The sequence below is a fragment of the Falco peregrinus genome, chromosome W, assembly GCF_023634155.1.
Source record: "Falco peregrinus isolate bFalPer1 chromosome W, bFalPer1.pri, whole genome shotgun sequence".
In the NCBI taxonomy this organism is placed as follows: domain Eukaryota; kingdom Metazoa; phylum Chordata; class Aves; order Falconiformes; family Falconidae; genus Falco; species Falco peregrinus.
Window position 1 is genome coordinate 23,315,933 of NC_073743.1, and position 26,760 is coordinate 23,342,692.

Sequence of the window (26,760 nt, forward strand, 5' to 3'; positions counted from 1 at the left end):
TTTGTCGAATAGGTCCGTATTTCCCAAAGATATCATACATTTCCTCCGCTGTGATTTTATACGGCAGGTTCCGAATATAAAGGATCCGATTGACCTCTGGGGGCAGCCAGATGTCAGCTCGCTTGGCCGCTTGCATCGCCATGGCGCCGATCGGAGGGGGGGGGTGGGGTGGGGTGCCGCCTTGGAGGGAAACCGCGGCCGGGACGGGGCCTGCCGGGCCGCACGCCGCCGCTCGCCGCTTGTTCCTTTTTAGGACACCAGGGTGGTAATTCATCATCTAATCCCCACGCTATTCGTTCAGCAGTGGTCAGTACTGGATAAGCTTTGGATGTATAATCGGGGGGATTTTCACACGGAGGTTGTCCCTCTGGCTCTTCCTCCGACTGAGCAGTAGGATCGCCGGGAGACCGCACTGCAGCTTTAACAGCTGCAGCGACTTGCGCCTCACCGTGTAACTGCGCGACCATACCCCGTACAGCCCGATACGTGCGAGCCAAAGTCTTTACCCCCTTAGTCCCGACTTGCACAGATTCCCATAAGTCCTCTCCTATTTTCTTCCATGTTTCATTATTATATACATCTTGCGTAGAAGCAAGGTAACCACGGCGGCGACTCCAACATAGCAGATCAACTACTGCCTGCCGTGAGACTGGCGTTTCAGTTTTTTCTGCCAGTTTCATCAAACTGTCTACGATTGCTTTTTCCACCACTGATGCAGTGATTCCCATCCTGCTTAAATTTCCTGACTCACCGGTCAGCCGTGCACGTTCCGCCTTTCTTCGGGCGCCCAGCTCTCTCTCCGCTGGCAGCAGGATCCTCACCGGCTCCGCAGCTTGTAACACGATCCTTAATGAATCCTCCTGACCTTTTAACCGATCCTGTTGACCCTCATCGGATCGTCGGGGTCACCAGATGCTGCGGGCATTTCGGGTGAGCGGGAGTCAGATACGAATACTCACGGAGTTCAAGATCTGATCCGTTTATTGTACAAACCAGGTAGACTTTTATAAGGCATTCTATAAGCGTGCAATAATGTGATTGGCTATCTTACAAGCGTATAATAATATGATTGGTTAACAATTGTTTACTGGGAAGATTTCTGTTTCTGCTTGTTCTGGCACGTAGGCTCCTTTCTGCGGTCTCCTAGTTCTTCTTATCGCGTCCTGTCGGCCTTGGTTTTGTGCAAACATCTGCAATTTGCTCCTTTTTCTTCATCCCACTGTTCTGGCCGTAACCTCGTCTTATCTCTTCAGTATTTTTCCACTTGCTTCAGAGTTCAGTATAATCATTCAATACAGCAAGAGCCCCAACAAACAATGGCCTGAAGTTTGCAAGCTGACTGGTCGCAATGTGTGAGACCAAAATGAGTGAGCTATTGTTTCATTACTCAGGTTGACTGACATGCCCTACAGTAGATGCTGGTGGAAACATCTCATGTGGATCCTGATGGACAAAATTAAGGTACAATTTGCATGTAGGACAGAAGTTGTGGCCAAGTAAAATCCAGTCAATATGTTAACTATGATGGTTTTCCTAATATTCACAAATAATAGTTTGGGAGGTTGAAAGGAAGTTAAAACCTCCTGTGAAATTGAGCTCTCCTCTCCAGCACTGAGACTATACAAAACACGTCAAATCTTACCCCTCCATAGATGATTCTCACTCATCAAAAAAACCCCATCCAATCCTGACACTGCAGAGCAGCACACACAGATGCCCCCTTGGTATTCCCAAATAAGACAAGTGCCTGCTTCTCTTACCTGCACAGTGACTAAATCCTGCCTTCCCTGAAATACAACCAGACATACAGTGGGTGCTACCTGCAAATAGGTACCTATGCCACTTATTAGTCTAGTGGAAGGCAACATATTCCAGGTCATGGGAGGACAAGATTTAAAACTTGGTTTCTGCACAGCAGAGGACCCTGCTCTTCCATACCAGGTGGACTCCCTAACCATCAAATGATGGGGCCCTCAGTGAAATCTCTGTCCAGCTGAAGTTGTTCCATTTCATGTGATCTTTCTTAACACCCTAAAAGGGAAAGCCCAGGCTCAAGCTCTGACTCCAGACCAAGCCAAATAGAAGGGGCTTTGAAAATCACCCCTCTCCCACTTTCTAAATACTAGAGTATCACAATACAGAAACATCTTATGTAAGAGCCCCAGCCATCCTAATTCCCCAACAAAAAAACCATAGTATTAGACTGGACAAGATCCTAGTTCATAACCTTCTTCTGAATCACAATTGCATATACATCAACGTAACAGATGTCAATCAGCTTAATTTGTTTCTAACAGTTTCATGAACTAGAGTTTTAATAAAGCCTGCATACCAACAGGTATGATGTATTCCATGATTTATCGTGTGCTCCAGTTGAAGCTTTTCCTGTGGCTGAAGTATTTTAAAAACATCTTGTCCATATGTATTCTCTAGTGCCCAATGGGACATAGGTGCACAATGATATTTTTCCCCTAAGCAGGACCCCTAATAGGGTCTCTATGTTCTGCCCAATGGCGAATTTTCACAAAACCTATTCACCTATATCAATTTTGGTTAGAATCAACCACTGGAGACAAAGACACTTTCTGATAGCATGAACCTCATTTTCCTAAGGAACTAGGCAAAAAAGACTATGAACGGATTCCTACCAACTCTCTCAGTTATTTTTTGCAGTGTCTACTTGCCCATACATCTGGGAAAGTTTTCCAAATATCTGTCTTCCTTGTTACAAATTAAAATCATTATTTCCTATCCTCATGGTCATGGAGAAAACTGATTATTCTCCTCTTCATAATCACTTTCCTTTTAAAAATCTGAAGTTGTATATTCTTTTTCATTTTTTCCTTTACTATATTGAACAAACCCAGCCTTCTCAGCCTATCCCAAAATTATTTGTTTTATAAAGTCCTTAAAGCTCTGTTGCTCTTCTCAAATATCTTTCTAGATAAGTAGATTCAGTGTTCTAATCCATATACAGTATTCCAATAGATGCCTTCTCAGCAGCTAAATTAATGGGGAAAAGATGCAAAAGACTTACACAAAATTATTTCTGATCTGTCCTGGTTTCATCTGGGACAGAGTTAACTTTCTTCTTAGTAGCTGGTGCAGTGCTGTGTTTTGGATTTGGTGTGAGAACAATGTTGATAGGACACTGATGGTTTTAGTTGTTGCTGGGTAATGTTTATATTAAGTCAAGGACTTTTCAGTTTCTTGTGCCCTGCCAGTGAGAGGGCTGGAGGGGTATGGGAAATTGGGAGGGGACACAGCCAGGTCAGCTGACCCAAACTAGCCAAAGGGATATTCCATACCATGGGATGTCATGCTGAGTATATAAACTGGGAGAAGAAGAAGGAAGGGAGGGATGTTTGGAGTTATGGTGTTTGTCTTCCCAAGTAACCATTACGCATGATGGAGCCCTGCTGTCCTGGGGATGGCCAAACACCTGCCTGCTGGTGGGAAGTTTTGCTTTGCTTGTGTGCACAGATTTTTGCTTTACCTATTAAATTGTCTTTATCTCAACCCTTGAGTTTTCTCACTTTTACTCTTCCAGTCTTCTTCCCCATCCCACTGTGGAGGGAGGGAGTGAGCAGCTGCGTGGAGCTTGGTTGCCAGCTGAGGTTAAACCATGACATGATCATAGACTGAATTTGCTTTGTTCTGCTGCATTATGCTCAGATTCTGTTTCAATATAGCCACTAAACATTTCTCTGCAACTGTGCCACTTAGCCAATATTTTCTCATTGTGCATTTCCATAGTCAGTACATATGAACTTGACTTCATGCAATTTCATCTTATACAATCATAATTCACTGGGAAACTGACACACAGGTAGACACACAAACTCATTCTGGAAGATACTTTCCTTATTTGCCAACTGATTATAGTAAAAGCAATTTAATTCATTAAGGACTATATGAAGTAATATGTAACCCTCATAGGCCAGCAAGATCCAGTTCATACTCTTCCAGTGTTTGTTCCATGTTAAGGACAGCAATTATTGTGTAGGCAAATTCAGATATTAATGCCCACTTCTTTACATAAATTAATTGCTATTCCTTGGAAAACACAGGTGCAGAAAGTGAGTCCTTTTTATTAACAAGGCAATCAGTCCAAAACCCGAGTCAACAATTCTTCCATATTATAATAAAGCTTTTAGGCATCTTACAAGCCTGAGGCTTGGCCTTATGTCTTCTTGATCTCATTAGAACTTTAATAAAAGCAAGGGTTTAATTAAGTGATAAATATGTCTAACAAAGATGGATGGACTTAAACACACACTTGAATACTTGGCTAAAACAGTGAACCCCACACAATCTCAGTGTTTTGTAGGACTGGAAACACAATTTTCCATTTAAGTAGCAGGAATGAGTTACTCTATGTTTGTCCCACTGAAAAGCACTCCAGTCTTTCAGGGATATGTTTTTAAGGTAAAAAAAATATCCCACAAAATTTTTCTTTATAACTGATCATTTTTCTCTGTACTTTGCTAAATTTAAACTGTAAGTAATCTAGAAAAACACAATCAAAAAGCTGCACAGGCACCAACTCTGTTTCCTGAAATTCATAAACTGCAAAGTGCAATTGGGTGGGAAAATAATCACAATCTTATATTCTGCTTTGAGTGCATCAGTTCAGCTCAGAACTGAGCTTAAGTTCACAGTCATGATAGGATCTCAGGGCATGTAAACTAGTCAAACGACATTAGAAGATAAATGGACCATGGTCCATGCATGGAGCAAATGCACTTCTAGCTGCTAAAACATGTTCAGCCCACTGAATCAGAGAAGAGCTAGTCCAAAGTCAAACCCATGTCAGTGAGTGTGATGCATATAGTGTGGACATCATACTCTCTGCACCAAATGACTCAGTAAAGAGATGCATTTCTTTGCACTCCACTACTTACTAAAAGAGACACAGCTAGCGACCACTGCTAGAAACAGGATAATGAACAGGATGGGTCTTTTTGCCATTCCACATTATGTTCTTATGATCTACAAATTCCTTATCATACATGTCCTATTTCATGCCTATTAATGACAGGAGGCCATTAGAAGTTAAAACATTCTATATTAAGTAAACAGGAAGAGAGAGAAGGGAGTTAACAAAGTTTGGACAGTTTTAACTTATAAGACAGAAGCTATCCTTACTCACATGTATTGTAGGTTGACGTTTTTCACAAATGCCTGATGGGACACAAACCTTAAGCCTGAATCCACCACAGTCCTGTGAAAGTATATAAAACTTAGAATAGTTCATTTAAAATACAATGGATAGAATAATGATAATGTTTAAAATAAAAAAGTGGATGAAATACCAACTAGACCAGGGGTCCTCAAACTTTTTAAACAGGGGGCCGGCACATGGATGAAGTGGCAGGAAGTCATCTGCGGCTGCTTGGTTTCCCCCCCCAACCCCCGGGGGGGGTGGGGGGGTGGAGGGGCGGGGGCATTCTGTAAATACCAGGGGCCGGATTGAGGACCCTGGGGGGCCGTATCCGGCCCACGGGCCGTAGTTTGAGGACCCCTGAACTAGACTGAACTGCGAGCTCTACAGATGTCTTCTATAATGCAAAAAGTTAGCCCTGCTCTATCATGAGGTCTGTAAATGCTTCTACAAGAGAAATAAAGAAATATAATTTTCCCATATACTCACAGATTTTTAAGTCCAACATAAAATCCAACTTCATTGTCATTGATGCTTTCTAATTTCTGCTGGTTTGCGATGTAACTGTTGAAAAAGACAAAAAACAAAGTAAGAAAGTGGCTTCTTCCATGTCTTTGATCAGAAGTCAGCAACGAAGTCTGAAAGCTGGCAGTGATTGCTGACCTGTTGCACTGTATTTGGTTTATGTGGCAAGGTTTGGTAGCAGGAAGGCATACAGGGGTGGCTTCTGTGAGAAGATGCCAGATGTCTTCCCCCATGTCTGATAGAGCCAGTGTCAGCTGGCTCCAAGACAGACCTGCAGCTGACCAAAGCTGAGCAAATCAGTGACACTGGTGGTGCCTCTGTGATAGCATATTTAAGAGTAACAACTGCTACACAACAGCAGCTGGGAGAGAAGAGCAATAAAAGTGTGAGAGAAACAACTCTGCAGACACCAAGGTTGGTGAAGAAGGAGGGGGAGGAGGTGCTCTAGGCACCAGAGCAGAGATTCCCCTGCAATCTGTGTGTGGTGAAGTCCATGGTGAGGCAGGCTGTCCCCCCTGCAGCCCATTGAGGATCCCACACTGGAGCAGGTGGATGTGCCCTCAAGGAAGCTGTGACCCTGTGGAGAGCCCATGCGGGAACAAGTCTTCTGGCAGGACCTGTGACCCCACAGGGCTCCCATGCTGGAGCAGTCTGTTCCTGAAGGATCCCATGGAAAGGACCCATGCTGGATCAGTTCATGAAGGACTGTATCACATGGGAGGGACCTCACACTGGAGCAGGGGAAGAGCATGAGGAGGAAGGAGCAGCAGAGATGAAGCATTATGAACTGACCATAACCTCCATTCCCCATCCCCGTGTGCCACTCAGAAGGAAGAGGTAGAGAAGTTGGGAGTGAAGTTGAGCCTGGGAAGAAGGGAAGGGTGGGGGTAAGGTGTTTTTTAGATTTGATCTTATTTCTAATTATCCTACACTGATATTATTGGCAATAATTTAAATTAATTTCCCATAGTCAAGCCTGTTTTGCCTATGACAGTAATTGCTGAGTGATCTCCCTGTTCTTATCTCAACCAATGAGCTTTTAGTCATATTTTTTCCCTTTGTCCAGTTGAGGAGGAGGGATGATAGAGCAGCTTGGTGGGCACCTGATGACCAGCCAAATTGTTTATTAAAAACCATTACAAGATGCAAAGTGCTGTACAGCAGGCAAAACCTGCACATACAAGCATACCAAAGAGGAGGGAATGACTACCCTGTCTCCATGCAGACATGAATGTCATGGAGAGTTGCAAGAAATGTTCAGGGCAGGGAAGATCAAAACCATCTTTCTTCTGAAAAGGAAAAAAAGCCTAAAAACCTAAAGATCCACCTGAGAAAAGTCTCAGGTAAAAGTTCTGTCCTGCATTACAAGATTGCTCAACTTGGTTACTGAGGAACCATAGCATGTAGAGCTGAATTGCCCTGTTCTTGCTCACTGTACCCAGGCCTAAGCCATTGTTGGAAATCGCTGTACCAGGTACTAGAAATCATAAATTAGGTAGAGTTAGACACATCAGTAGAAAAAAATGGTAACAATCTAAGATTCATGTACAAGATCCTGGCAGGGTCACTTATGAAAGAAAGTTGAAAAGTTCAACTCTGAGGAAGACCACCTGAGCAAGGCCAAAGGCCAGAACAACCCTCTAAAAATTGATGCCAAGAGAAAACTACACCCAGGCCCCGCCTAGACTCTGCCCATCATTAATATGCGATGAGATTTTGTAATTACATGAAAAATGTATGAAGAGATGTTGCAATCGTGTATGTCAAATGTATAAATTAGCCTGTTTCACACCTGTACTTTGGAGCAAGTTTCTGTGGAGAAAATGAATACCTTGCTGCTAAAAGTACAAAAAGTCTTTTAGCAGTTTTCTTCATTCTGAGGTTTTTCGGCATCACTTCCACTCCCTCTCACCTTCAGGACAAGTGGTAACTCTTTCTGTAGCTGTGCCACCTAGGTCTATGCCCTCCGAAAAACATGGGCTTTGGGCAACAAGACAGACACTGCACACAAGCACTGTACAGAATCTGCAGTGATGTCTAGTGCTGAAAAAAAAACCCCAAAGTTCTATCCAGCATTAATATTTTTTCATTTTGGCATCTTTAAGCCACATATGGATTTGTGCCAGTTCAAAATGTTTGTAAATCTATTTGAACCTAACGTGGAAAGTTCACACTTTTGTGTACACATATAAATACATGAGGCATATACAGTATTCAAAATATACTTACACTGCTACCACCCTAAACTTGAAAATACTTTGGCATATGCTTAAGTACACTTGCATAGTTAGCCACATAGAAATTAACAGAACTGCTCCTAGTAGGAGAGTTTAATATATGTGTTTACAAGCTGAGGATCACTGCATGCATATTATATTCCAAAACTAATTTTAAAAAAATAGGAAAGGCAAGACTCAAGAGGGAACTAAGAAATGAAAAAGCAACAGATTATTCACCTCCCTATCCACAAAAGGGATTCCTTAAACAGACCCATATTCACCAAATAGGTTCAGCTGGAAAAAAAAAGAAGAAGAAGAAAAAAAGACATGTCTACATGAGGTAGAAGAGCACAGATTTGGAGGAAATGCTGGAAATAATGTTCAACTATTATCCAGGAATACCAGGTTAAATTCTTCCTTCTTCTTGAGAGAATGTAATCCCAGTCTCCCAAAAGATACCATACTATAAAACAATCAGAGAGGGAAGTTTCAGCCTTACTTGTTCATGCTGTTCTAATTTTTGTCATAATTGAATGTTCAGTGGAGCAGGAACAGGATTAAGCTGTCTCACCATACAAATAAGTATCACAGTCACTTAGCTAAACAGTTCTGCTTTCCAACCCAAAAGCATATTTAAATATTCCACACAAATTTAGGCAACTCTGACAGGAAGAATCAAGACATCCACATCTGTATGCCTTATAGGATGGTAGTTGAGATGCTGATATGCAAGACCTTGGTTCAGACCCATGCTCTGAATCAAGCAGAGCAACCCTGTGCAATGCTCTGCTGAAATGATTTGGTTTGGACCACACAAACAGCTTACTTCACAGCATGATGCTGTTCATTAGAAGGGAGGTCTTGCTTTTCCCACTCAGTGAACTAAGTCCCCAAAGTTTTCTTATAGTCAGTGGAGAGAGAGGGGGACAATTACATCACATGAGTAAGTAGATTTGCAGCAAGAGTCTAATTTAGGCCTTCTGAATAATTTCCTGGAAGAGGTGGACTCTCTATTGCTGGCAGGAGAGTAGCCAGCTGAGTTAAGCGCCTTTGCTACACACTTCATAGAGACCTGCCAGATTTTAAATGCTGAAGTCTGGGACCATCCCAGACATGCTTAGCAAGTCCAGCATATGACACTAACAGCATATGTTGTGAAAAGTCCCCCATGCATGCCCAATAAGTCTGATATGCCTAATATGTGCACATGATTTATCTGCATATACTTGCTGTGCAGTCTGGCATTTAGAAAATCAGACAGTTGTTGCAGAAGTATGGGAAAAAGTCACATTCTATATGCTCTTCATACAGAATACAGCATCTGACTCTGTAATATAGGATATCCATGTTACGGAGGATATCTGCTTAATAAGGCCCTAATTATTTACATATGTAAGGTTCAGAAATGAAAAATATAAAAAATATTTTGTTTAAAACTAAAACCAAAATATTTCTGTTGTCTTACCTGCCGAACCAAGATGAAAAATAAATAAATAATTTGCCCAGCCCCAATTAGAGTTCTATCAACAGATTGTCCCATAAGAATCTTAGAATGTGGGTATTTCTCGAGCTAGCTCAATGGCATCAGTGAGCGAAAACTGACCTTGGGAGAGAGACACAGTTATGCTTGTTGGAAGGAAACCATAGGAGCAAGAAGAGAAACTTTAAGATACGGAGTAGTTTGCAGAGCTCGTGACCTTGTAGATAAAGGGAGTTGCTAAGTTGCTGTGTCTGCAATAGAAAAAAGAGCTGAGTGGAAAATTACTGAGCATAGTTACAGGCTGACACGTCAGCCCCCTGTAAAGGTATGAAAGGCTTGTTTGATTTTAATAAAGTGTCTTCAAGGTGTCTTTGAGGTATCTTCGAGTGTCTTCGTGCCTTTGATCTGCTCCCGGAGTCCATGCATCATATGCCACAAATGGCACCCAACGCAAGGCTCGAAATCAACTAGCTGTTGATCCGGTGGCGTAGCTCAGTCAAACTACGGGACTACACACTGAAAGGAAGCGTATCCAGCGCGCTCAATTACCTATCGCAGGACGAAGGTAAGCGGCTGAGAACTATGGGGACTGCTTTAACAAAGGAACAGAGAACTGTTTTACAAGCTTTTACTAACATTCTTAAGAAGTATGGGAAGAAAATAGATGAGGAAGAATTAAAACGCATTCTTCTATGGGCATCAAAAGTCGATCCATCTGTTAATACCACTAACATTTATACTCCAGAGATTTGGGATAAAATAAGCATCCATCTATGGGACTGTGCTACAAAAAATGATAAGGTAGCAGCTACTCTGTTGAGCCCTTGGCGAATTATTTTTGAAACTTTAAAAGCTCACACTGGCTCACAATCAAAAGAAGCAGAAAAGGCTTCTTCGGTTCCTTCATCACTACCCTCTTTAGCAGAGCCTGCCGTAAGACCAAAATCTAAACCTGCTGCTACTGTTCTTGCGGCTCTACTGCCTGATACTCTCGATGATGACACAGATAATCCTTTTGACCCAGAGCTTACTGATCCAGAAAGAGCCAGATTTATACCCTCCAGACCCTCACGATAAATGGGCAGATGTAAAAGGGGAAGCAAAGCGAGCAGGGGATACAGATCTGCTGTGTGCTTTCCCTGTTGTGTATGTGCCAGATCAAGATCTGTGATGGGAAGCTCCCTCGTATGCTCTTATTAATAAGATATCAGGAGAACAGTTATGGACCATGGACTTGGGGCTCCTTATACAACTCATTTAATAGAGTCTCTCTGTGATACTCATGTGTTTACCCCTAATGATTTTAAAATGGTGTTTCGCTTGATAATGAGAGACATGCAATATACTATGTGGGAGTCAAAAACGAGGCAGCTTGCAGACGTCCAAGCTGCTGAGAACTCAGTGTTGGGGGCACATGATCCATTGCAAGCAGTTAATGTAGATGTATTACTAGGGCAAGCTGATCATAGCACCAACACTGCACAAGCTAGGATTTGCCAGGCGGGTTTGCAGCAAGTAAAACGATTGGCACTCTGTGCTTTGAAAACTGCCCCTGAAGCAGGTAAACAGAGGCAGCCTTTTGTCAAAATTAAACAAGAAGCAAATGAACCATTTATGAAATTTTTGGACAGACTTAATGAGGCTTTGGAAAAGCAGATTGAAAATGAGATGGCACATGAATATATTTTTAAACAACTTGCTATTAAAAATGCCAACCCTTGTTGGAGAATGGCTGGATGAGAAGGGTCACAGATCATTAGAGCATTTGTACGAGCAGAGCCAAATCTAACCGGTGTGCTATCAAGACTAGGCCTCAGCTGAGGTTGCCAGCTGTGCTGATGGCTGTGGAGTTGCAGGGACACCACAGCCTTAACAGGCTTCACAAACAATTCTGAGGAGGTATGTGCAGTAAAGATAAAGAAGTTATGTAAGCTAGCTAACCGCAAGTAGGAGGACCATGTAAATGACTAGGTAGTGATTCTAGCCAATCATAGACTGCTGAGTATGCATAATTAGATACACTGTATAAATAAGAGCGATTTGGGCTAATAAAGTGAATCATGCTTTATCACTCATATTGAGTCGGCTGCGTGTTATTCCCTGCCGCTCGCAAACCCTGACTGTCAGAAAGTATTACGATCTTTAAAGAATCCTAGCCTTGATGATATGTTGAATGCTTGTATGAATATTGGGTCTAGACAGCATGATTTGTCTCTGATTGCAGAAGCATTTGCAGCGCTATCAGTTCAGTCAAAGCAATGCTTTTCGTGTGGTCAGTACAGGCATCTATGAAAGAACTGTCTGAAAGCAAAAGTGAATAATAAAGGGCGTCCGCCTGGAATCTGTCCGCGCTGTCATAAAGGGTGTCATTATGCCAATCAATGCCGATCAAAATTTGACCAGGACGGCCAGTCTTTGACCTTACCAGGAAACTCCAAGCGGAGCACCATGAGGGGTTGCGCTATGACAACAAATCACCTCTCCGACTGGCCCCCCTGCGGAGCTGCAGCAGTCTGTGCACCAACACAAGCGGCAGTGCCGGAGTGGACCTGGCCATCTCAGCAGAAACAATAATCCAAGACAGCTCATTTGTGCTTATTCCAACAGGCACATATGGTCCACTCGGTAATGAAAAATCAGCATTGTTAATTGGACGATCCTCTACAACATTAAGAGGCCTTTTTGTGCTGCCAGGAGTCAGATGCTGATTATGAGGGAGATATTAAAATAATGGCGTGGACTCCAATGCCACCATGTACTATACCAGCAGGAAGCTGAATTGCACAATTGATATATTTTATACCCCAATCACAGAATGCTACATGTGTAACACGGGGTTCAGGCTGTTTTGAATCTACAGGGATGCCAGAAATTTACTGGACTCAGCAATTAACTATGAATCGACCTCAGCTGTCCTGTACTTTGCAATTGGGGAAGACAAGAATTGCTATGTGAGGAATTGTTGATAGTGGAGCAGACGTTACAGTCATTTCTGTGTCACAATGGCCCAGTCACTGGCCTTTAATAGACGCTCATGCTTCCCTATCGGGAATTGGTGGTCAAACTTCTCCAAAACAGAGTAAAGCATTTGTTGTTATTATGGGACCAGAAGGGAGATCTGCTTTGATCAGGCCTTATGTGTTGCCTGGATCTCCTACCCTTTAGGGCAGAGACTGTTTAAGCCAATGGGGTATGCATTTAAGCACAGATTTTTTCTAGGGGCTACTATCCTGCAGCAGGTCCCACCATTAACCTGGAAAACAAATGAGCCCCTGTGGGTAGATCAGTGGCCCCTCCCAAAAGAAAAACTGCTGCAGCTACATAAATTGGTGAATGAACAGCTAAAAGCTGGTCACACAGTCCCCACAACTAGCCCACGGAACACGCCTGTCTTTGTGATTCAGAAGAAAAATAATTCTTGGAGGCTTTTACATGATCTAAGAAAAATAAAGGAGGTCATTGAAGATATGGGAGCTTTACAGCCTGGGCTCCCCTCGCCAACAATGTTACCGCAAATGTGGACTCTCGTAGTTATTGATTTAAAAGACTGGGTTTTTTCGATACCTCTTGCTCCACAAGATGCACCACGATTTGCCTTTTCTGTGCCTTCTATTAATGCTGCAGAGCCACATAAAAGATACCATTGGAAAGTGTTGCCGCAAGGCATGAAAAACAGTCCTACACTATACCAGCAATTTATAGCGGCAGTTTTAAGCCAAATACGAGAATGTTTTGAAAATGTTTTAATTTACCATTATATGGATGACATTTTAATTGCTGCAGAATCAAAACAGACAGCCCAAGAAGTGAAACAGCAAGTAGTCCAAGCAGTCTCGACAGCAGGACTCAACATTGCAGAAGAAAAAATAAAAGAAACACCACCTTGGTGATATTTAGGATGGAAAATATCAGAACAAAACATCCAACCTCTGCATATCACCTTGCAAACAGAAATAAGGACTCTGAATGATTTACAAAAAATGTTAGGAACCATAAATTGGGTTTGTCCCCTCTTAGGGATATCTACTGAAGAACTCCATCCCCTGTTTAAACTATTGGAAGGAGATCCAGACTTGACGTCTCCTCGAACGCTTACCCTCTCTGCAAAAATTGCTCTCGATAAAGTGGTTGTAAAATTAACAGGTCAAGTCACTCATAGGCAAAAAATGGACTACCCTATTAGCCTTTGCATTTTTTATTCAACTTTTCAATCCTATGGTCTCTTAGCACAGTGGGTTCCACAAGACATATATCCTTTGATTATTCTGGAATGGATATTTTTACCACATAATTTTGGAAAAAGTTACTACAGCTATTGAAATGATAGCTATGGTAATTCAGAAAGGAAGAGAGCGTTTGTTAACTTTAGATGATGTTGAACCTAATGTTATGTATTTGCCTCTAGATACAAAACAGCTAACTTTCTTAACTCACCATTCTTTTGTTTTTCAGTGTGCTCTAGCGGATTTTACAGGACAGATAAGTATTCATTTCCCAGGACACAAAATTATACAATCCCTGCACTCTGTTTCTCTTTTACCTACTTCACAATTAGCTATCACACCAATAGCTGATGCCCCTACAGTATTCACTGATGGGTCTGGTAAAACAGGCCAAGCAGTCATAGTTTGGAGAGACGATGAAGGAAACTGGAAAAGCAACATATATATTGTCACAGGATCGCCTCAGGTAATAGAACTCTCCGCAGTAGTCTGTGTTTTCAAATTATGGACTATCCCAATAAACATTATCACAAATTCTGCCTACGTGGCAGGCCTTGTTTCTAGGCTAGAACACTCCTTTTTGAAGGAAGTCTCACACGAAGCCTTATTTGCTCTTCTCTGGGAGCTCAAGTGGCTCCTAAATTGATGGGCACATCCATATTTTATACAATACATACGCTCTCATACCTCCCTACCCGGCCCCATAAGTGAGGGAAACACACAAGTAGACAGGCTTGCAGGTACCATGCAGGTCTTACTTGACAGTTTTGCACAGGCTCGTTTATCTCATGAATTCTATCATCAAAATGCAAAAGCACTGCAACGCACATTTCAACTGACTCAAGACCAAGTGAGGAAAATTATACAATCATGTCCCGATTGTCAGCAGGTTTTGCCTGCACCATCAATAGGAACTAATCCTTGATGTCTTTCGTCACTTGAAATTTGGCAAACAGATGTTACTCATATACCAGAGTTTGGCAAGTACAAATATGTACATGTCTCTATCGACACCTTTTCATCTTGCATTTATGCATCAGTACACTCAGGTGAAAAAGCAAAAGATGTTTGCAGACACATTATTATGGCCTTTGCCATCCTCGGAGTTCCAGAAACTATAAAAACAGATAATGGCCCAGGCTATATAGCGCATAAGACACAGACATTTTTTCAACAATGGGGAATTCAGCATGTTACAGGCATTCCACATTCTCCCACAGGCCAAGCCATTATTGAACGCACACATAGCACTCTTAAAACTATGTTGCAAAAACAAAAAAGGAGGAAACTAGGATTAACCCCACAGGAGCGTATAGCTAAAGCTTGTTATGTTTTGAATCTTTTAAATAGTTGGATGGAGGAAGGACCTCCTATAAAACGCCATTTTGGCTTACACAGTGCTTCAAAATCTAATGAGAAAGCACAAGTTTTAGTAAAAAATTTACAGACAAATCAATGGGAGGGTCCTTTTCCATTAATAACGTGGGGTAGAGGCTATGCTTGTGTTTCCACAGGTTCTGGCCCAAGATGGGTACCAGCTTGATGGATCGAGCCATCGTTATCTCAGTCATCGCTGTTACTGAAATCTCGGAATGAAGAACTTATCGACACCAATGTGATGTAGATAAGCAGACACTTCTTTATTAACGGCCGGGTGCGTGAGCGAGTCATCTCATGATCAACGCACACCAGGTCTCAAAATTAGACACCATATATAGAACTTATTCATACATATTCATTAAGTATTCATGCATAACCATGATATTTCCCGTAAATCATTAACATATTCTCCTCCTATATCCGATTCTGCACAGTAAAGCTTAGAAAGGTCTAGAAATGGGTCTGGGGTACGATTTGGGTAGGTGGTATATGAGTCAGTGGTCGCGATCTCCCCCTGCCGGAATTACCTTTTACTAAAGTTCACAGTTTCTTGGCAGGCAACTACAAGCTGTTCCAGTCGACTCTCCCCGGTTTCCATTAATCTCATATTCTGACATTTCAATACACTTTCTACATACAGAAGACTGGTCAAATACAAAGAAACCTTTCAAACCCTAAAGTTATTACCTAAGTTTTAACAATGGTTCTAGCCCCTTCTTCTAGCCTTGGTACAGGATGTACAGAAGATCTCATAACAGCTTTTACTGTGCAACTATAAGTTTCATTAAAATATTTCTTATCCTTCTATATTTTAATTTTATAAAATGATTTTATAAAATCAATTAATCAATCAAAGTCAATCAATCTTAACTTATTAACAAATTGATAACATCACCATCATCTGTGCCATGACGTCAGTTGCATCAATATGGATCCCATCTCAACCCAAAACCAACATCTGGGTAAACCAAAACCAACATCTGGGTAACCTTGGCCAATCGCATGGGACAGGACACACTATGTTTGTCAACTGCTTCACCGGAAAATCCTTTTACAACCTGTCTGGTTGGACAACCTGTTGATGATTGGCCTGTTCCCTCAGATAAATGGATCATAATTCAGAAATTTGGTGATGTGCTTAACAATTGGGATGGTTGGGTTCCTTATTTAGCATATAGTAGGATTGAACCACAGGAAATGGATTTATTAGGATCTGTAAAAATGGATTATTGTGTATACTTCAACTACACAGGCAAAGATGATATAAAAATGATTCAATGGTTAAATGCTACCATACCTGCGTATAGAAATGATAGTGTTTGGTGTAATTATACTTCTCCTAATATATCGAAGTCTAGCAATCATCCACTTAAACTGCCCACAGGATTATTTCTAATCTGTGGAGATCGTGTGTGGCCTGGCATTCCCTCCCATGCGAAAGGAGGACCATGTAGCATTGGAAGGTTAACCTTGTTAACACCCAATACATCCATGATTATAAATCATAAGTTACACTGCCACATGCCTTTAAAACTGATTGTAAAGATAATATGGAACTTTGGAGCCCTGGTGGAATTATAGCAGCATCTATATTTGCTCCAGGGGTAGGAACACCACAAGTGCTAACCACCTTGAATAAGCTTGGCTGTTGGCTTGCAAAACAAACTAATGCAACTTCATTAGCCCTGAGTGGACTATTGATAGATGTTGATTCAATAAGACATGCTATGCTACAGAATAGACCTGCAATAGATTTTTAATTGTTAGCGCAAGGTCATGGTTGTCAGGATTTTGATGGACTTTGTTGTATGAATATGTCTGATCATTCTGAATCTATTCACAAAAGTATTGAAAACATGCAAGAACGAGTACAGAAACTACAACAAAGTGATGGTTTTAACATTTTTGGACATCTTTTTAGTAGATTAGGTTTAACCGCATGGATAAAGAGCTTATTACAAATAGATGTAGGGTACTTATTCATTTTTATATGTATTCTTTCCGTGTATGTTAAAATGTGTGCAAACTTTAATAGATAGAGCATTGAAACAAGCCTTTTTTATATATAAAGAAGGGGGAGATGTGGATATGTGACGCTCAAACGGCGTCAGTGAGCGAAAACTGACCTTGGGAGAGAGACACAGTTATGCTTGTTGGAAGGAAACCATAGGAGCAAGAAGAGAAACTTTAAGATACGGAGTAGTTTGCAGAGCTTGTGGCCTTGTAGATAAAGGGAGTTGCTAAGTTGCTGTGTCTGCAACAGAAAAAAGAGCTAGGAGTGGAAAATTACTGAGCATAGTTACAGGCTGACACGTCAGCCCCCTGTAAAGGTATAAAAGGCTTGTTTGATTTTAATAAAGTGTCTTTGAGGTGTCTTTGAGGTGTCTTCGAGTGTCTTCGTGCCTTTGATCTGCTCCCGGAGTCCGTGCATCATACGCCACATTAGAAGTGTTATCATTTCACTGTTTCGGCAATGGACTAACTGATTAATTGCTTGTCCTTTTCTTTATACATCAGACAAATGTATATAGTGAGCTAGTGAATCTAGTATGAGCTTCTGTAGCAGTTGCAACTGCCACTGTTTTGAACATGGAACTACTGTGTAGGTTCATTTAAATATGGAATTATTTGAAACTTTGTAAAACACCCTTCTAAAATGTTCAATCTCAACTTCCTCTTGCCTCAACATGTTTAGTCTTCACACAGTAGGAAAACAATTGGGATCCAAGACAAGCCCCAAGCCAAAAATAAATCACATAATGGACTAATAGGCCTCAAGAATATCCTTTCTCTTCCAAATTTATATATTAAAAAAGGCAAGAAAATGCTTGAAACAAAGTTCTTTTCATCCTTAGCATATGTCCTCTAAACTACCCTGCATTGGTGAAATGCTAATTCCATTGACGTTTTGCCACCAATTTTAACAAGGCCAGAATCTGAGCCTTGGCTTCCCCTTAAAATAAAAGGCATCTAAGTATCTTGGTGGATCAGGACCAGTAGGCTTAGCAAAAGGCTGGTTCAAGTTACACCATTTAGAGATTATGATCTTTTAAACTGCTTTTACAAATGTCTTGAGTCTTGTGTCTGCTTTGTTCTACTTTCTATTAGTTCTGTAAAAAAATTTTGTTTTTTCAGGCCCTGCTTAGAACTAAGGAAATGTTGACCTGAAATCTGATCTTCAAGAATGTCAGAAACAAGAGTAGCTGACCTGGTATTAAATATATTTAATCATTTCAAGTATAACTGCTGTTGATAATCATCAGTCAATACAGGTCATTTTCTTCCAGGAATTTTTTAAAAAATATACATATTCACAATGGAATTTTCATGGCATAGCTCCTTTCCCATAAGTGATTCTGTAATGTTATGGTTAATAGTAGCTATAGAAGAAACAAGATCCCCATATGCACATTTCAGGGGATGTTAGTTCGGTTTGCTTTGCTTTATGCAGTTTCTGAAAACTTAGGCTCACAGTCAAAAAGGAATTAAGGTACATCCCCAATATATTTGATTTCAATAGCAGCTATGTGCCTACATACATTTGTATAAGTAGATCTCTGTAAATGCAAAGTGTCCAGTAATACATTATATTCACATCCCATGCAGCATAGGCATATGGCTTTCAAACCTCTATAAATTTATTTCTCCATTTGAAATGCACATAAATTATAAGCTAATACAAGGAGTGCTTCACATTTTAAAGGACAGTTTTCAAAGAGAGGTTTTCCAAATATAACAAGATAAAGATACATTTAACATCAATAAAGCATTGAGAGGGGGTTTTAAGTTCTCTGCTTTGTTTTTCATCATTTTAATGCTTCATTACCTACTATACTCATCCAGCTTGGGCAAAGAAATTCTACCAGCCACCTTTATTGACAGGTTGTTAGATATTGCTGCAGTGACAGGTGACAAACACTGGAGAGAGAGAACTGCAATCCAAGAAGTACATTATTTTTTTCCCCTCTTCCTTTAATTCAAAATGGAGAAATAAAACCTTTATTCAGTTATGGAAATTTTTTTTGTTTAGAGTAATTTGAGATCTAGAATCTTGATAGGCTACTTTCTCTCTTAAACCTTCAGCATAAAAATAATAAAGGAAAAATAGAATCTGAAAAATCTGGTAAATGCCATTTTAAAGAGATTGAAAGCTGGACTCCTGGGCCTTGTTTTCTCATTAGTATGGAAAGAAGTGGAAGTTTCATGAAAACAGCATATTCTAGACCAAAGCCTCAAATTCATACATATTACCTTAATTTTAGTATATAAATTCCAAACCTCTCTTAAAACTCTGGAGTGACTAAAGGCATAGAACTACAGGTTGTGTCTTGCCAGCCCAATCCTGCACAACACTGAACACCTCCTGAAGGATCCTGCCCTCCTCCAGCAAGAGCCAGTTTACACTGTCTCAGCATGCCAGAGACAACCCCAAATGAGGTCCCAAGGAGCCTGATGAGTCCTCACTGACTGGAAGAATAAGGATTAAAACAAGGGATGCAAAAGGTTACCTGAGAGCAAAAAGAAACCAGAATGTATAAAACCCTATGGTTTGTGATATTTGGGGTATTTTTAGAGCCTGGAAATTACAAAACTGATTTTAATAATGTTTACTTTCAACTCACCGTAACCAACAAAGATCTTTAAAAGATGAAAAAAAATGGACAGATTCCTAAAAGGAGCTATTGTATTACAGCCATCCAATATCCCTTTAATAATTTGCAGACCGATGTCTTGTATTTTATCGCATCATTTCAAAACACCAGAAACAAACATTAAATCTAGCCGAGTCACGTCATCCTGCACAGCCAAAAGTGTTTTCAGGAGAAAGGGGATGGGGGTTGAGAAGCCCTGTTGACAGTTTTATAATATATTTAATCTAAAACAGAGTCTAAAATTCTAAACTGAGAGATCCAAAATACCAACAGCACTGAGCTTCGTATAAATTCAAACATTTTTTTTTTATTTTTTTAGCACAGGCTCACATGACTTGTTAAGTAATTTACTCTACTTATCCTATTTATTAACAATTCTAGAGCGCTTTATATAACTGCATTAGAAATTTACTTTGTGGTTTTGAAATGTATACACTACACAATTGTTTGTTAAAAATATAAGGTATGAAATGTTAAGAAAAAAAAGAAAAAGGGGGGGAGAATTGTAGAGGAATTATAGAGGACTGTATGAAAAGATTATTTGTAAAAAGGTTGTGATGATTGTTAAAAACATAAGGTATGAAATGTTAAGAAAAAAATAGAAAAAAAATGGGGGAATTGTAGAGGAATGAAGCTGGGTTAATTAGCATTGATAATATACAACTGTGGGTTGGCTTCAGGGGCTGCGGGTTGACCGATGTAGATAAGGTGCAGCTGTGGCTAGTTCTGTTAAGAGGCTGAGCAGCCAAGGAAGAAAGAGAGTGTGCCTGGGATGAGGAGAAGGCAGCAGAGGGACTAGCATGAAGAGTATCTTGGTATGAGATGGTAAAAGACCTTGTTGCGGCTTGATAGTTTTGAGAGTGCTGTGACACACAATCATCTCTCTCTTTTACAAGGGAAGAGCTAAAGTCACCTACTATTTTGTTGAGAAGCAGTTCTTTCTGAAATACACCCAATAATTTCAAACCTCATTCTCCTGAATATTCATAAGACAAAGTATTAATGATTTAATACTAGAACTGCAAAACTAGGCCAGGAATATACTTGCACTGCAATAAGATACTTTGATAGCAAGGACTATGAAGAGTCATATACACTGAGATATGCTAACAGCACATTTTACTTAAAGATAAAATATTAGATCAGGCTTTTTACAAAAAATCAGAAAATTTTGAAGTGACTTACTATCATATTAAATGCTTGAGTGATCTTGCTAAGAATTACTCATGTGGTATTGTACCTATAGTGTATGGATTTAACAATATTTATATATTAATTTTACTCTCACCTTTCTTCCTCCTTAGCTCTTAATTTGAGCTTCAGTGGCTGATTTCATTATTTTAATTCAGGCCTCACTTTGGAGTTCAGTTTATCTCTAATAACATCAGTACTATAAAACAATTATTATGATTAAGCTGTGTTACGATAAACAATTTTAGCACAGGCACATGCTTTCCAGACTGAGACTAGCAAATGTAAGCACCCTAAGCAACAGGACAAAAATCTAACCTTATTGGCTGCTCATGGTTTGGATGGGTATACTGTTTGCTGGGTAAAAACTGGCTGGATGGCCAAGCCCAAAGAGTGGTGGTGAATGGAGTTACATCCAGCTGGCAGTTGGTCACACATGGTGTTCCCCAGGGCTCAGTACTGGGGCCTGTTCTGTTTAATATCTTTATCCCCAATCTGGATGAGGGGGTTGAGTGCACCCTCAGTAAGTTTGCAGATGACACCAAGTTGGCAGGAGTGTTGGTCTGCTTGAGGGTAGGAAGGCTCTACAGAGGGATCTGGACAGGCTGGATCGATGGTCCAAAGCCAATTGTATGAGGTTCAATAAGGAGAAGTGCCACGTCCTGCACTTGGGTCACAACAGCCCCATGCAATGCTACAGGCTTGGGGAAGGGTGGCTGGAAAGGTGGCCTGGTGGGAAAGGACCCCAGAGAGCTGGTTGATGGTTGGCTGAACATGAGCCAGCAGTGTGCCCAGGTGGCCAAGAAGGCCAATAACATCCTGGCTTGTATCTGAAATAGTGTGGCCAGCAGGACAAGGGAAGTGATCATCCCTTTGTATTTGATATTGATGAAGCCGCACCTCGAATACTGTGTTCACTTTTGGGCCCCTCACTACAAGAAATATATTGAGGTGCTGTGTCCAAAGAAGGGCAACAAAGATGATGAAGGATCTAGAGAACAAGTCTTATGAGGAGCAGCTGAGGGAGCTGGGGTTGTTTAGTCTGGAGAAAAGGAAGCTCAGGGGGGACCTTATTGCTCTCCACAACTATGTGAAAGGAGGTTGTAGCAAGGTAGGTGTCGGTCTCTTCTCCCAAGTATCAAGGGATAGGATGAGAGGAAATGTCCTCAAGTTGCACCAGGGGAGGTTTAGATTGGATATTAGGAAAAAATTCTTCACTGAAAGGCTTGTCAAGCACTGGAACGTGCTGCCCAGGGAAGTGGTTGAGTCACCATCCCTGTAGACATGGTGCTTAGGGACATGGTTTAGTGATGGACTTGGCAGTGTTAGGTTTACAGTTGGACTCTTCCAACCTAAATGATTCTATGATTCTATTAGAGGCACAGGATTTTGGAAACTGTCTGTTATCCATTAGAAGAGAAAACTGTGCAAAAACAACTAGGAAGGGGAAGAGTGAGGAATATAAGAAAAGCACCAGGCAGAAGTACTCCTATGTCCTCCCATACCAAGTTTCAGCAGCTGAGTCTCACAGGGCTGATGCAAAAGTTCTCTGGAGGTCTTCCTGCTGATTTCAGTGGATTTGGATGGTGATCCAACTATGCATAAAGTAATACCTGGACTTGAAAGAAAGTGTTTATTAAGCTCCGAAGTGCTATTTATCTATGGGCCAAAATAGAGCCAAGGCACCTAGGTACCAAGTGGTTCAAGGCTATTTAATGCGTGGGAAAATGCAGCTGTTATTTCTACCAGTACCACCCCAGCTTTCTCTCCCACTTCTCGGAGACAAGGGGAAACTCTTGCTGCCCACTCATACCCTGCCTGCTCAGTGTCATCCACCTGGCCCATGGCCAACCCTTTGCACCACCATGGGTTTCACATGCCTGACCCAACCATGCAGTATCCCACCTGCAAAATTCCCAGTGCACATGGCCTTCTTCCCAGATAAGGTTCTTTACTCAGGCAACATTCCCAGGGAGTTAGTGGATGCTTTGCCTGGGACTGTGGCACCCACTCCAATCAAGAGCAGGACATAAGCAATAAATGAAGGATTGGTCTCAGAAGACATTCAGAAAATATAAAGGAATATATTACAAGAAATTAAGTGTCTTATGCTCTTCTCACTCTCATTTGTACCAACAGTAATTCCACCAGCAATCAATGGAATTGTGTTTCTGTAACTACAGAACATATAAAAGAAAAATCAGGCCTGAGGCTTCCTAGATAAAATGCATGCTACAGCCTCTTAAACTGGTTGCTTAGCTAGAATAAACAAGATATGCAGTTTTAAAAAATATGTTTTCACATTCTGTATCCACCATATTAGAAATGCTTCCTTACATATTTATTATTTTCTGAGTTCCCACAATGAAAACATGTAGCAGCTGCAGGAGTCCAATTTTTAATTTATGTCTACAAACTAATTAAAGGGCCTTCATGCTTTATGTTAAAAAAAGAACATCTTAAATATGTGCAATATAATCTCCTAAGACATTCAGTACTCCACATTATTTTTAGATCATCAAACACAACATACAAAGTCACAGAATGATACAGTAAAAACTGAAAAGAAATGTAAAGATAAACAGTGATGCTGAAAAAACACAGAAGAGAATAAAACCCAAAAATACCAATGCAGAATGACTGGACATGTTTTAAGTTGATCATGTCTAACATATATATTTGCATATGCATTTATTTTCTGATCTTTTAAACAGAGCTTAAGTTCTAGGGGTAAATTGCTGAGTTACCTCCAAACTGAACATACTGGATAACAAGACTAGCAAAGCTTATAAAAAAGCGATGCTGCATAGCTTGAAGAATATATTTTTTTTATTAAACAATCCACAGAACACTAAACAAACATCTGAATCAATAACTGTTGCAACAACTTAGAAAGATTACTTCATTCTCTTAGGTCCTAAAAATCTACCAAAGGTAGGTCCTATATGAGTAGAAGAAATTAATGTCTCCAGCTTTTTACCCACACATACATGTGGAAATACAGCAAACTGACTATAATAAACTGCAGAAAGGTAACCCAAGAGCTAGAATTAATCTGAAGTCACATAAAATGTAATGGCATTTTCCTATTGTTTCTAAAGGAAACAGAAAAAGAAGAAGGGACAGAGTTAGAAAAATATATATTTTGGAGGGAAATATTCTGTTATTTTTTATATTAAAAATGTCATGGGAAACAGTGCAGAAACAGCAAGTGCTGGGGAAGATGGAAATAGACAAAACAGCTGTAGAGGGTTTTTTTCCCCCATATCTATCATCTACAAATCTGGTATCCAAAATTTTTGTTCAGCAAGTCTTTGCAGCTTTTCTCAGGCAAAGTATGTAGATATTGCAGAGTTCTAAAAAGGATGCATGACAGAATACAAAAAGCTACTGGATTTCTTTCTTGAAATCATTTCCAGTCAAACAAGGTTGGAAATGACACATAGGTAAGAGGAGAAAAAAAACCAAACCCCAAACAAAAAAGCCCTTCCACTTCCCTCACTATTAATGAGGGTTTCCTAATGCTCCAGTATTTGCTGAGAGACAGCGCAATGTTCATTCTCCTGTAGACAGTATTTTCTCCTTCCAGCCACCTTATAGGGAAGGGCAAAGCAGGCTCGCATGCCTATAGCCAGGGCAGGGAAGCTAGTTTGCTCTTCCTTCTATCAGAATGTGCTGCACCACGTTCTCCCCACCCCCCACCCTCTTTTTTGAATAGAAGAAGAATATAAAGTGGAGATCTGAGAGAGGGGAAGGCCATCCACCAAACTCTCCATTCGCAGGAATAAACGGAGGGAGCAAGATTTATAAAAAGAGAAATAAAAACCCTTTCCAAATCTGCGTCTGCTGTCGACGCAGAAGCAAGATTTGGGTGGTGCGCACTTCACCCCATCCTCCTGGCTGATGCAAGGGCCAGAGGCGGTAGCTCAGCTGTGCCCTTCTGCAACCCCAGGTATTTCCATGGACGCACGACCTCCGTGCTGACCTTCGCTGCGCTGCTTCACTGCCCGTCCTGCTCCCAGGAAATCGTATCACAGGCAACTAGGATTTATCATCTAAATGGATTAGAAATTATCTCTCTGGGAAGTCAAGTCCAAATTAAATCACACCAGACTTAGGCTTCCAGCTAGAACATCAGTCTGCAGAGCAAGTGCATTTCAGTGCAGGGAACTTCCCCTCTGCCCTCTGTCCCCACGTCGCTCCGTCGGCTCCATCCCCACCACCCCTGTGCCCAGGGCTGGGGCTGGACCATACTCACATCTCGGTGATATTGTCACCCTCAGCGCTCCGCTGCGGCACAGGGAAGGAGATGATGCCCGGTGCCGGCTCTGCACACCAGATCCGCCAGGAGCTGCAGCGGCAGGATGTGGGGCAGCCCAGCGCACTCCTCCAGGAGCCCAGCACCAGGCAGCACAAGCCCCACAGTTGCACCAAGCCGGGCCCCGGCCGACTTCGCTGCCAGGACGCCATGACGCCCCCGCTCACTTCAGCGCTGCCTCGACGTCCTCCACCTACTGCCATTGCCAGGGAGCACGACCAGAGGGTGTGCAGCCTTCGGAACCGCGGGCGAGCGCCCGCGGCCAGGGTTCACATGGACTCACCGCAGCTGCCCGGGAGGCTTTGAGGGGCGGCAGGACCAGGTGCTGCTGCGGGACAGAGACAGAAAGGGGTGATGAGAGGAGGGAGGGGCTGCCGGCGCGACACGACAAGGCGTGGTGCGGCCCGCCCTGTTCCCTGCCCTGACCCTACGGGCGGACAGCGGCGCCGCCTGAGCCGCGGCGGTTCCCGATGATGCTGCAAAACGCGCGGAGCGGCCGAGACAGGTAGCAGAGGCTACCTGCGGGGGCTCAGCCGACCGCTGCCTGCGGTAGAGAAGGAATGGAAGAAACAGCGCAGGTCGCGGCGGAAGTGGAACGCAGGATACTGTGCTTGCTGCTTTACGCACAGCACCGTATCCTCCTCCCTCCAGCTGACAACAAGGAGACAGAGAGAGGGGGGGACCTAGATGGAGAGAGAGGCAGGGACAGAAAGGGAGAAAGGGGGAGAATAGAGGGGGGAACAGACTGGGAGAGAGAAGGGGGGGGGGGGAGGGGCGTGTGTGTGTGTGTGATGGAGAGGGACAGAGAGAAAGAGACCTAGAGAGCATGAGAGAGAGATGGGGAGAGGGAGAGAGAGCCTGAGGAGAACGGACGGTCGTGAGAGAGGGAGAAGAAAGGCCCAACAACAAATGGATTAATAAAATAGCTGTTTTAATAAGACAGAATAAGAGGAGGAATAGATAACAAGTAAATCTTACATCCATTTAGATGCTTTGAACCCCGTATTCGTGCAGAATCAGACAGACCCTGGATGGACTTCTCCTATGGCATGCTGTGCAAATTCTGTCTGTGGAGAGGGGTTCCTCCTTTTTGGTCATTCCAGGTATTATATAATTTTCTAACAAGGAAATTGCTCTATTCGTAAAGGATGCTTCCATGATAACTTCTTGCTGCACTTTTAGATAAACACAAAGCTATGCAGGTAGTGAGATTACCAGTACCAAGTGGGAGATCCCTGAAGGCTCCTCTGTTAAAATGAGCTGATTATGTTTGTCCTTTGGCCAAGGAATCTGTGCAGAACAATGCAGGCCTGAAGGCCACTCTATACATGCAGCACAGCACAGGCCTGGGATTACTCAGGTTCACTGTTACGTGAATCATTAACTCCTTGACGTACAGTGGTCTCCCGGTCAGGATCCCTAAAAGTGAAGGGACAACACAGCACAGCAAAAGCAATCCAAGAGGTTCCTGAAGAGCATCAATGACAATTCCCTGACACAAATGATAGATGGTGGAGTTCAGGATCCTGAGAGGAGGGATCAGGGTAAAAAGCAGGCTCACAGCCCTGGACTTCAGGAGAGCAGACTTTGGCTTCTTCAGGGATCCAT

The 26,760-nt window shown here is 41.9% G+C and overlaps 1 protein-coding gene across 1 annotated transcript in view; it reads right to left on the reverse strand.

Annotated features, from left to right (window-relative positions):
* Positions 1-25,796, reverse strand: part of LOC129783120 (BDNF/NT-3 growth factors receptor-like) — a 262,545-nt gene extending 236,749 nt beyond the window's left edge. Inside the window, 3 exon segments of the mRNA XM_055792861.1 lie at positions 5,153-5,224; positions 5,654-5,728; positions 25,093-25,796. Of these exon segments, the coding sequence (XP_055648836.1) occupies positions 5,153-5,224; positions 5,654-5,728; positions 25,093-25,355 (410 nt within the window). The 5' untranslated portion in view covers positions 25,356-25,796.
* Between the last annotated feature and the right edge of the window lie 964 nt (positions 25,797-26,760).